Raw genomic sequence first — 12,523 nt, forward strand, 5'->3', positions numbered from 1 at the left:
AAATGAATGGGATGAAGGGATTTTGTTGCGTATGTGTGACTAATAGTACTGTTCAGTCTTTATGTAACACGTCACTATTAATGACTGAGGTAGCATGTAATATTCAGTGAAATGTGATTTTTTGTTACTGTAGAGAATAATTTTGTATAAAATTCGTGTTGATTCCATCCATCGATTGGTCAATGAGGCTTAAAGTAAAGCAAACACAAACTGTGACGCTAGGCTATCTAACGCAATTATTAAAAAACTTTACGAAATTCAAATGATTACTTCAGATTCTATAGATTTAATAAAACCCCAAGAGAGCTAAAAGCTGCAGCATCACACAAACTCTGACAACTTATGTAGAAATAAGTATTTATACGATAAGTATAGTTGTCGCAGCAGACAGTGCGATGATGTCAGATCTCCTCGGCTATAGGTACCTCTGGCAAGTCACTGAGGCCGAGTTCCTCCCAGAATATTCAGCTTGAAAAACTCAGTGACGACACGTTAAGGCATTCTCTTCAACATTATATTATTAAATGTGAAACTGCAAAATATGTCATGTCTCCTACTAGCCTTTTCTGCAAACAACTATAACTATTTTATTGAGTTTGATCATTTGGAAGACATACTAACCATTTATCATAAGTTTGCTTGGCCACATTAATTTAGTTGTAGCTGCATCTCTTATGAATCCATATCTGTCCTGTGTGGTAGTGAACAATAGGAAGTCGAATTAAAATCGTAAATTAAAACATGTGTAATATCTAGTGGAGTAGATTGTAACTTTGTGAAGTATTTGGGTGTTCAAATCTACAGTTTAGACTTATAGTTTTGTGTATAATCTTCCGTCCTGTGTGACAGTGAATATAAGCAACATCATCACTGCAATATAACATAATTGAATCTCCTCAATTTGACAAAATTGTATATTAACTTTGCCATAAAAAGATGTTAATAATAATTTTCACAAGTCACAGTGGCCAGAAGCGGTCGTGGTCCTCATCATGCACTGATCTCTGGTCGAACCTCAAGACCAATTTACCTCAGAGTCTCACTCGTCACCAATTACAGCTCTCGTGTCAGCCCATCCTCCGAATAGACAGTACGTTTTAATACTAAATGTAATAAGTACAATCCTGACTATCGGCATAGTTCATTTTTACACTTAATCACCAGCATCGAACCAAAATATTGTGAATATTAGAGTTTACCTGAAAAGCTGTATAGAAAACCACGACCTAACCTAACCTAACCCTGGGAATGTAGGAGGATAAGCACGTAAATAGCACTTATTGCGACTTAATTACAATTAGTATTTAACTTATAGCTATATTGATATTACAATTTTATAAAACAAAACTAAACTCTTACAATAAATTTTAAAGTAACTCAGGATATTTTCAAATTTTGTATAAAATCTCTATTGTTTAATAAAACTGAAAAAGAAATTTTTTATATATAAAAATTGTGTAAAATTGAATTTATCACAAACTCTATATGCAAAAATTTTGAGTGTGTTAACAGAAAATAAGGAAAATATATGGGGAGGTAATTGTGTTTATGTACTATGCAGAAAGTACGGAATGTTCTTATTACATTTAGTATTAAAACGTTCTGTCTGTTCGGAGGAGGCCTTAGAAAGGGGGTAGTTTACCAATCACCACACTCTACATATATGGGATATTCTAATGTTTAACTATACCGACATATTTCACTAGAATTATTCTATGTCAGCGTTGACGGTTGGGGTGTTTGGCGCCATGGTGTCTGTGTTGCTTCCTTGACTTCAACCCTGACAAATGCAAGGTAATGAGGATAGGAATGGGAGAAGGAAGAGGTAAGTGGCACAACACTTTCCAGGGAAGCTGGCCTCTGGTTGTGGTAGTGTATGTGACCACAGGGGGGACGAACACACTAACACAACACCATCTGTAGCACTCGCTCAATTGGTACACGTTCAAGAGGCCTAAAGTTACGCTACGTCTCTCCCATCTCTACCCCTCTCTCCCATCTCCACCCCTCTCTCCCATCTCCACCCCTCTCTCCCATCTCCACCCCTCTCTCCCATCTCTCTCCCATCTCCACCCCCTCTCTCCAACATCCTCCCACTGCCCCTCTTTCCCCTCTCAACCTCTCTCGCTCCCTCTCCCCTATGCCAGAAAAAATGTATGTTACGAAGCACTAAAAAAAAGTCCCCGAACTCCACGTTAAGCAAATTTCCGATTTCATATCCCAAGAAAATCGCAGTGGGTCGCTAAAGATGATGCTATTTCTTTAAGGGTGGCACCGGTGCCGACCCAATTGCCCTATGACACTCCCATATTCCTCATGTGTTATCTTAAAAAGTTGGATGAGGCTTGCCCCAAGCGTCTGGTCTCTTCTAAGGACAGTCAGATTTATTTTTTTCTAAGATATAGCTCATAAAACGAAATGTTAAATATGCATGTGTTGTCAAATAATGTATAGAATGTTGTGGAGATATCTTTTCCAGGTAAGATATTTGAGATATCTTATGCTAACAGTAAATTAAAGTGATGTAAATTCACTCATGATTAAACTGACAAAGTTCAGAAGGTGGGGGCCAGGAGCCGAGCTCGTCCCTAGAAGTACATGAACGGCGACGACTGCAGAATGCGACAGGAGAACCTGACCAAGCAGATGGAATGGTCCGAAAGATGGCTTCGTGACTTCAACCCATGTAAATGTAAGGTAATGAGAGTGCGGTAGCGAGCGAGGTATATGAAGAATTAAGTATTCAGGGCTCCGTACAATACCTGTATGAGACAAGTATGAACATGTATGAGACAACTAGGGGAATGCGGCCCCTGAACGCATACCAGAAATGAATGGATCATATTACGAGGGAAAAAATCTTCAGATAAGAGATACAAAGGAGGAGTTATGATCGCGACGTATAAAATATTAAAGGGTATTGACAAAGTGGATAAGAAGGAATGGTTAACAAGCCTAAAAGCAAACGAGAGGTTATACATTGGAGCCAGAAACACAGGTGAACTATAAGACTGTAGAAGCATTTCTTAAAAGTAGTGGGCAAATGTAAGGAATTAAGTGGGCCGGAGGCATTGTATTAAGGCTACTTACAGGCGATAAGGTGGGGGTCGAAGAGCTAGCGCTCGACCCTCCAGACACAGATTAACATGGCTCCTGCAGCCTCACCGTCCCACTGTAGTGGAGACTCTTCAAGCACGAGGCTACATGTTGTTTATTGTTTAAATTATTATTGTTTAGTACGTTACGAATGACGCAGGAAGTTTTGGGTCTACTTTTTTATCATTTACCCCCTCGCCCCCCTCCCTACACCCCCTCCCTACACCCCCTCCCGACACCCCCTCCAAACACCACCCTCCCTACACCCCCTCCCTACAAACCCCTCCCTACACCCCCCCCTCTCTCCAGCCCGTTCTGGTGAGCGTTCCCAACGTCAAGAAGCCGTCGTACTAAAAATGCCTGATCCTAACCTACCAGAGAACCCACGAACGGAAAACGTGGACATTATGTCCATTTCGCGAGCCGCTTCCATTCTCCCGTACGAAAGGTATTTTTTGGGGGGGGGCTTAGGTAAAGTATACATCATACTGCGGAGTGGTGTTGAGAGTACTGTGAGGGGGTTGGGAGTACTGTGAGGGGGTTGGGAGTACTGTGAGGGGTTTGGGAGTACTGTGAGGGTTACTCCCTCACCACTCACCGCTCCAGGAAGGACGGTGAAAGGAAAATTACAATATTCTACGTTCATAAAATCAATAACTAATTATTTCCTTACTAAAACACTCATTTTTTTTTAGTCTCTCACACTCTCACACAACACCCAGTTACCTCCCTTCTAATTATCTGCCCCCCCTCCCCCACCCCCCCTTCTCTCCCCCCCCCTGCCCCCTCTCTCTCAGTCACTCTCTGTCTCAGTCACTCTCTGTCTCTCAGTCACTCTCAGTCACTCTCTGTCACTCAGTCACTCTCTGTTTCTCAGTCACTCTCTGTCTCAGTCACTCTCTGTCTCTCAGTCACTCTCTGTCTCTCAGTCACTCTCTGTCACTCAGTCACTCTCTGTCACTCAGTCACTCTCTGTTTCTCAGTCACTCTCTGTCTCAGTCACTCTCTGTCTCTCAGTCACTCTCTGTCACTCAGTCACTCTCTGTCTCTCAGTCACTCTCTGTCACTCAGTCACTCTCTGTCTCTCAGTCACTCTCTGTTTCTCAGTCACTCTCTGTCTCAGTCACACTCTGTCTCTCAGTCACTCTCTGTCTCTCAGTCACTCTGTCACTCAGTCACTCTCTGTTTCTCAGTCACTCTCTGTCTCAGTCACTCTCTGTCTCTCAGTCACTCTGTCACTCAGTCACTCTCTGTTTCTCAGTCACTCTCTGTCTCTCAGTCACTCTCTGACTCTGAGTCACTCTCTGACTGAGTCACTCTCTGACTCTCAGCCACTCTCTGTCTCTCAGTCACTCTCTGTCTCTCAGTCACTCTCTGTCTCTCAGTCACTCTCTGTCTCTCAGTCACTCTCTGTCACTCAGTCACTCTCTGTTTCTCAGTCACTCTCTGTCTCAGTCACTCTCTGTCTCTCAGTCACTCTGTCACTCAGTCACTCTCTGTCTCTCAGTCACTCTCTGTCTCTGAGTCACTCTCTGACTCTGAGTCACTCTCTGACTCTCAGTCACTCTCTGTCTCTCAGTTATTCTCTGCAACAGTTTTATAAAAATAATAAAACAAAACTAAAATATTTAAATAAATTGTAAAGTAACTCAGGATATTGTCAAATTTTGTATCTAATCTCTATTGTTTAATAAAACTCTGAGAGAAAAAGTTAGTGCCTTGAAAAAAAATATGGCCTGGAATATGTTACACTTATTTATAAGCGAAATAGTGACTATAAGCATTAAGTCATATATGTGCTGTCCTGTGCGAGAGCAGGTTGCCCATCCAGGGGTCGACCCCAAAGACACATTCATCAATTTTAACATTCTGTTCATTCATAACAGAACTTTTCTGAAATATAAATGAATATTATTTTATACTACCATATTGTGCATATATAGGCATAGGTTATTTTAGGTTAGGTGTTTATGTTCTGTTGGCGGTTATTTATATTTGTAGTACGTGCGTGGTACTACCAACATATCATCCCGTCCTCGACTCAAGTCCATTACATCCAGCGGTCGACCCCACAGACGCATTCATAAATTTTAACATGCTGTTCATTCAAAACGGGAATTTTCTCAAGTATAAATTAATATTATAATATATTAGCATATTGTGCATATATAGTCATAGGATAGGTTAGGTGTTTAGGTTCTGTTGGCGATTATTTGTATTTGTAGTACGTGGATGAAGCATTTATAGCGTTGTGGTTCGAACAAAATTCACCAGCGAAGCACTTGTTCTGGAAGTGTTCGGACGTCAGCAGTTGTGAGTTGTGTGTAAACCGTTTTTGCATACATAAACAGGGTGTTTGGCGGGTGGATGGAATGAACTTTGGGTCTTTGTTTATGAGGCAGCCCGTCCTCGCATACAAAGCAGCCCGTTCTCCAAACAAAGACCCAAAGTCCATTCCATGCACCCGCCAAACCCCCTGTTTATGAATGAAAAACGAATTATGAATTACACACGACTCACAACTGCTGACGTCCGAACACTTCCGGAACAAGTGCTTCGCTGGTGAATTTTGTTCGAACCACAACATTATATATGCTTCACCCACGTACTACAAATAGAAGTAATCGCCAACAGAACCTAGACACCTAACCTATCCTATGCCTATATATGCACAATATACTAATATATAATAATATTAATATGTATTTAAGAAAATTCCTGTTTTGAATGAACAGCATGTTAAAATTTATGAATGCGTCTGTGGGGTCGACTGCTGGATGGAATGGACTTGAGTCGAGGACGGGTTGCACCCACGTACTACATATATAAATAATCGCCAACATAACCTAAACATCTAACCTAACCTAAGCCTAACCTAACCTAAGCCTACCTATACCTCGAATTTCATTGTATAATTTTTATTAATTTATATTTGAAAACATCCTTATTTTTAGCACACAGTGTGTTAGCATAGATGACTGCTTCTCGAGGGACGGCCGCCGCTCTAACGACCTTGGCTTGAGGATAGGTTGAGCGCTTGCTTAACTTGCTTGTCAACGTCACTGTGCATGCCAGTGTCACAGTGTATCAGCGTCACTGTCAATATCTCTTCTCGTCATGCCACCTGTGAGTCAGTGTCTCTGCCCGCCCACCAGCCAGCCTATCACCTTTACCCTCCACTAAACACTAACTACATAATGCACTGTGGTAGCTTTATGGGGATTTTCACTGTCATGGGGAGTGTCCCCAGGGGGAATGTGGCCCCGAGCTGGGGATGGGGGTGTGCTCTCTCTCTCTCACACACACACACACACACACACACACACACACACACACACACACACACACACACACACACACACACACACACACACACACACACACAGGGATTACTCCCGGAGAGTCTGGGAGAGAAGGAAGGATTAATCTAAGAAATCCTGGAAACATATTTTCCCGCTCCTTCAGCACTGGATAAGATGTCTAATTACGGCCGTCACTCTGCGCCCTCCAGTGTCCCCCCTCGGAGACGTGTGGGTGTGTGTGTGGGTGTGTGTGTGTGTGTGTGTGTGTGTGTGTGTGTGTGTGTGTGTGTGTGTGTGTGTGTGTGTGTGTGTGTGTGTGTGTGTGTGTGTGTGTGTCTGTGTGTGTGTGTGTGTATGTGTGTGTGGGTGTGTGTGTGTGTGTGTGTGTGTGTGTGTGGGGTGGTTGCTGGTGAAGACAGTGTGAGATAATCGACTTGAGAATGGTCCAGGACGGACCGAAACGTCGTCGTCTCTTCAATTTTTAGTGTGTGGTCTGGCCAACATTTTTCCAGCCACGTTATTGTGACTCTTCATCTGCATGTGAGCGGTATCTTTTCTGTGCGCAACTACAGGACAGAGAGTGGTGTGGAGGCGGAGAGAGAAGAGTGAGAGCGGGAAGAGAGGTGTGAGAGCTGGGAGAGAACTGTGAGAGTACTTAGAAGCGTGCGAGAGGGCTGTTGAGAGAAGAGAGTGAGAGAGAGATGGCAGGTAGAAACGTCAGAGGGAAGAATAGGGGTGGAAATAGTGGGACAGGTCATAGGGGCTAGTGGGAAGGGCAGACAGGGGTGGAAGGGTCCAGGGAGGAAGGTGAGAGGGTAGCAAGAGATGGGAGAGATATGAGAGGGTAGGGAGAGATGGGAGAGAGGTTGGGTAGAGGTCGAGGAGATTGTGTGAAATATATATCACTGAGGGAACAAATCCAACGACCAAGGCAGCTTTAGCCTGGGCTGTGGCGAGGCAGCGTTGGTGTCGCAGCTCCACTCTACACACACACACACACACACACACACACACACACACACACACACACACACACACACACACACACACACACGCACGCACACACACACACACACACACACACACACACACACACACACACACACACACACACACACACACACACACACACACACACACACACACACGCAGCACGGGTGGGACACGAACAAGGGGACACAGGTGGAAACTTAGTACCCAGATGAGCCACAGAGACGTTAGAAAGAATTTTTTCAGTGTCAGAGTAGTTGTCGGAAAATCCGACACCATTTAATATCATACAGATAATAGCTGTATTACCAACAAGTTACCCATAGAAAACGTAACTTGTAGTGGAATTACCGTCTATAGAAAACGGGATATCATCACCACATACTATTATAATTCACCAGCTATTCTGCTGGGAATTGTTCTTAAATACATTAGTCTTTGGACTTTACCATCATAAAAACATCTTATATAAATTAACTTAATTATCAATATTAAAGTAGAGTAAATGTGACCCTTCTATCACTTTCTGAAATCTGGACAAAGTAGGCCAGGCGTGAGTGAGGAAGGAGGGCAGCCATTGTTTTGTTTATATTGAGACCAGAGGCTCACACGGGAGCAAATTCGGCTCCTGTTAATTTTACTTGGACGTAGTGTTATGGATACCAAAGGTGTACCATCTGTCAACACGCTGTCAACAAATCAAGTTAAGTGTTCTTTCCGAAACCCATTATCTATCATTAGTGGCCATTAATGTCATTATATAGGGTGACCCGGTTAGAACGCGAAATCGCCTCATACTAAAGGTAATTAAGCCAGGTCTTCATGTTCCATGTACTGTTTTCTCTGATATACTTGTCATATATAGGTATCTGGCTTCACAGCTAGCGCACTTTTGACAGGTCAAGACGAGGATGCAAGATTTGTGCACCAGTTACTGGGTGATATGGAAGCTACCTCAAAGAGGATAATTTGGTGTCTACACCCTAGTTATACCTGGTGGACTAACCTGCTGTACTATAAGATAAGGAACCTCTTTAATGTATGTAGTTATTTCTGTAGTTTGATTGGCTGCATATATATATTAATTTAATAACCCCCCCCCCCCTAATGTGTAGAGGATCGATTTGTGAGATTATGAGATTATTGCAGAAATACAGTCCACTTATCATTATACAAATTGCTATCGAAGTATACAAATTAACGTAAATATAAATTCATATAAATTAAATAAATATAAATCTCACAGGTCGGTTCCCACATTAATTGGTCATCTTCGAACCGGATGACGGATTATTTGATCCTTTGAACCCACATTTGGTCATCTTAGTACCGGATGAACCAGTTAACCAAACCAGTGGATTCATTAAATATACTAGTGCAGTGTTATTTAAACAAAGCCAGTCAAGACAGCGGCGTTGCCTCGTGGGAGCTCAGGAGCCTCCCTCAGCCCAGTTCAGCTTCGTCAGCGGTTTCATGCACACCCACAGATATTTGGTGGCGTGTTATTTCGTGAAATGACAGCGCTAATATTGAAGCCAGCCAAATGTAGTGGCTGTGGTGTTGCGTGATTCTACGAATTTTGTGGAGTTTATTTCGCGAGGTCACTAATAATATTTAATACTTCTAGATAATATTAGAAGTTTCATAGAGGCTAATTAAGAGGCTATTATCAATAATTGTGTATATTATTTCTCCAAAATAGAGAATTATTTAATATATATTGCACTAGTGATCACAGTATAATATTTACTAATTGCCAACCCACAACAGGGTAGGATATTAACCATTGACTAGTTGAACTATTATTGTTCATCCTAGTCCCATTATTACAATAGTCAGTTGTACTATATTGATCAACCAACACCATTAATGAATGGTCCAGACCCTATTTTGGGTGTAATTTTTATCAACTCGAGTTGAGTTGTGCATATATAATAATTTACTTATGATCATTACACCTTTGAGTGATTAATTAGTGTCTCTACCATCCTAGGGTGATATAGAAGAGCTAACCTAAAGGTACTTCCAGTGACACTGGTTTATCACTCAAATCATTAGTGTGTATGATTGTATATATATAATGTGTATTAATTTTAAGTGCTAACCTCTAGTAGAGGTAGGATTATTGCCTAGTGACCACAGAATTTACCCTAGGCTACCATTAGTGTTTGTTCAGTATTATGAGCAGCCCAAGTACAAGTCCCACAAGGCTTCACCAACGAGCCAGTATGGATAATGCAGGGAGAATGAAAAGAACCCTTGCAGGTCTTAAAGGCCACTTAACAAGACAGATCAAGAAATGTGAAGATTTGTCACAACAATCAACAGTTGATTATGCTGACCTGGAAAGCTATTATCAAGCAGCTGCAGGTAAATTTGAGCAAATCAAATGTCAAATAGCAACATATGTGGCTGAACTTGCCAATACCAATTTATCAGAAACAGAAATAGACGACATTATGGTTGATCTTGCGAATTATGAAGATCACACTCAGGCCACGTTACAGCCTTATGTCAAATTAATTGCCCAGAACAAGGCAACAGCAACAACAACAACAGTTGCATCTAATACGAGTCAAGCAGAAGCTCGACTCCCTCCAATTAATTTACCCACTTTCTCAGGAAAAGATGAGGAAGATTGGGACGAATTTTGGAACAAATTCGTTGACCTTGTAGACTCAAAACAATCTTTACCAAAGAGTAGTAAATTCTCTTATTTGCAAGGCCAATTATCAGGTGAGGCTAAAACAGTAGTATCCCATCTGAGATTAACTAATGACGGCTATGATCTGGCAGTAAAACTCCTCAAGGATAATTATGCTGATCCAGAAGTAAGAACATCACATTTAGTTCATGAGCTGTTGCATTTATCCCCACCGGAGGCTTCAGCTGATTCACTCCAAGTCTTCAAGCTGGAGGTAGAATCATTGATCAATGCCCTCAGCCTGACAGCAGATACAAACGGGGCTGAGTGGGTCTTGAAAATAATTGTCCAGGAGAAAATACCTAGGGACATATTGAGACAAATGAGTGCTCATTACAATAAAAGCATCTTATCCATGAATGAAATATCTGAAGGTTTAAAGTCAGTAGTTCATCAATTACGAACACATGACAAATTAAAACCACCAAGTAAACCCTCAGAAACCAATAATAGTAAACCACAGAGTACCAAAGGTACTCCAAATCAATCTAGACAATATAATTCAACACCAAAGTGGAACAGTGGCAGTGTGGGCGTATATGCAGTGGGACCCTCCAAGCCTATAGTTACTGTGTCACCCAAGAACGTGACACCAAAGGGTACTGGAAGCTATGGAACATGTTTGTTCTGCAATGAGAAACATTCAGTGTACCACTGCCCTAATTTTCTTGATAGTGACGCCCGTGTTGAGCGACTCAAGGATTTGCAACATTGCACGAGGTGCCTCAGGAAACATAACATCAAGGACTGTGATACCCAATTGCACACCTGTAATAGGTGTAACAAAGGTCAGCACCATGCAGCATTGTGCAGAGACACCAAAACAACGTCTCCAAACCCCAAGGTGGAAGATAGCATTCCCACCACAGTACAGTACTGCAAGGTGCAACAAACAAAGAGTGTCCAATCAGCAAAGTCTAAAGGTAATACGACTTTGCCTACTGCCCAAATTACCATCCTGAATAAGAGGGCCAAGGTCCATACCCGTGGGTTGTTTGACCAAGGATCCCAGAGAACATATATCACCAAAAAGTTGGCAGAAGAACTACAATTAAGGCCTGTAGCCCAGATGTCATTCAACATCTCAGGGTTTGTAACAGATGCAGGACCTCAAGTCTACCAGGTGGTACAACCATCAGTACGTTTAGGCAGGTACGTCTGTCGAGTACAAGCCATTGTGGTGGACAAAATACCAGTAGACCTACAAGTTCAAGGTCTGAGAGCAACAGCCAAATTCCTGAGAAATAGAGGAATAAAATTGGCAGATAATATTAAGTCTGATCACCTCACTGACTTCGGTCTCCTTGTTGGGACAGACTATTGCCATCGATTCATCGGTAGCCCTACTAAATATCAGGGTATAACCATGTTAAACTCTGCAGGAGGTAAATTACTCTCAGGCCCAGTATCAAGCCTGAGGAGACCTATGCCTGCAGATAAACAATACCAATAGAAATCTAAATTTGTCAGCTGATTATATTTCTCCAGTAGCATTATACTAAGGAGATGACAGCTGACTATAGTAACAGAGGTTGATGTTAGTATCATCATTTAAAGCTGAAGATGAGTTCATGAGGCCTCAGTGGCAAATCAGTGAACAGTAGCCTAAAACAGCTACAAGTCACTGCGACCAATGTCACTGAACCCACTGCAGTCTCAGAACCATACTTTACTTTAATGATGAGCTATTCAATCTTCTGAATCAATTAACTAAATTAAACCCCAATAAATCTGATGACTGATTTGATACATTTATTATTTAATCAAGATGTATTCCATGGGCCTCAGTGTTTATATATCAGTGACCAGTTACTTGAACAAACTTCAAGTTATATCTAATGTCACTGATCTCACTGCAGTCCCTGAATCATACTTGACTGTAGTACTTGATCACATCCAGTCTTCTGGGTTAAATAATATGTAATAAGGCTTGAATATTAGCCTTTCAAGAGTTGACAGGGAAATGAAATCGCATTAGACTTCTAACCCCTGCAACTCTAGTACGGGACATCCGTCCTGTACGAACAGACACACAAATGTGTGATTACTAACTACTAACATCAAATTAATCTAATAATCCGAAGGAGGAGTATCGGTGTTCGTCTGTTCTAAATAGGACTTCGACCCGTGAGCAGCCCCCTGGGGAATTATGTCGGAAAATCCGACACCATTTAATATCATACAGATAATAGCTGTATTACCAACAAGTTACCCATAGAAAACGTAACTTGTAGTGGAATTACCGTCTATAGAAAACGGGATATCATCACCACATACTATTATAATTCACCAGCTATTCTGCTGGGAATTGTTCTTAAATACATTAGTCTTTGGACTTTACCATCATAAAAACATCTTATATAAATTAACTTAATTATCAATATTAAAGTAGAGTAAATGTGACCCTTCTATCACTTTCTGAAATCTGGAC

The 12,523-nt window shown here is 41.6% G+C and overlaps 2 protein-coding genes across 4 annotated transcripts in view; both read right to left on the reverse strand.

The window, feature by feature from the left end:
• The window catches only part of LOC123752865 (uncharacterized), a 156,096-nt gene that overhangs the window by 120,450 nt on the left and 23,123 nt on the right, over positions 1-12,523 (reverse strand). The gene's annotated exons all lie outside the window — the stretch shown is intronic.
• The window catches only part of LOC138373698 (uncharacterized), a 12,209-nt gene continuing 4,570 nt past the window's right edge, over positions 4,885-12,523 (reverse strand). The window contains exon 2 of the mRNA XM_069340052.1: positions 4,885-4,989. Coding sequence (XP_069196153.1) covers positions 4,885-4,989 — 105 coding nt within the window. The remainder of the gene's footprint in view (positions 4,990-12,523) is intronic.

This window comes from Procambarus clarkii, chromosome 43 (genome assembly GCF_040958095.1).
Source record: "Procambarus clarkii isolate CNS0578487 chromosome 43, FALCON_Pclarkii_2.0, whole genome shotgun sequence".
In the NCBI taxonomy this organism is placed as follows: domain Eukaryota; kingdom Metazoa; phylum Arthropoda; class Malacostraca; order Decapoda; family Cambaridae; genus Procambarus; species Procambarus clarkii.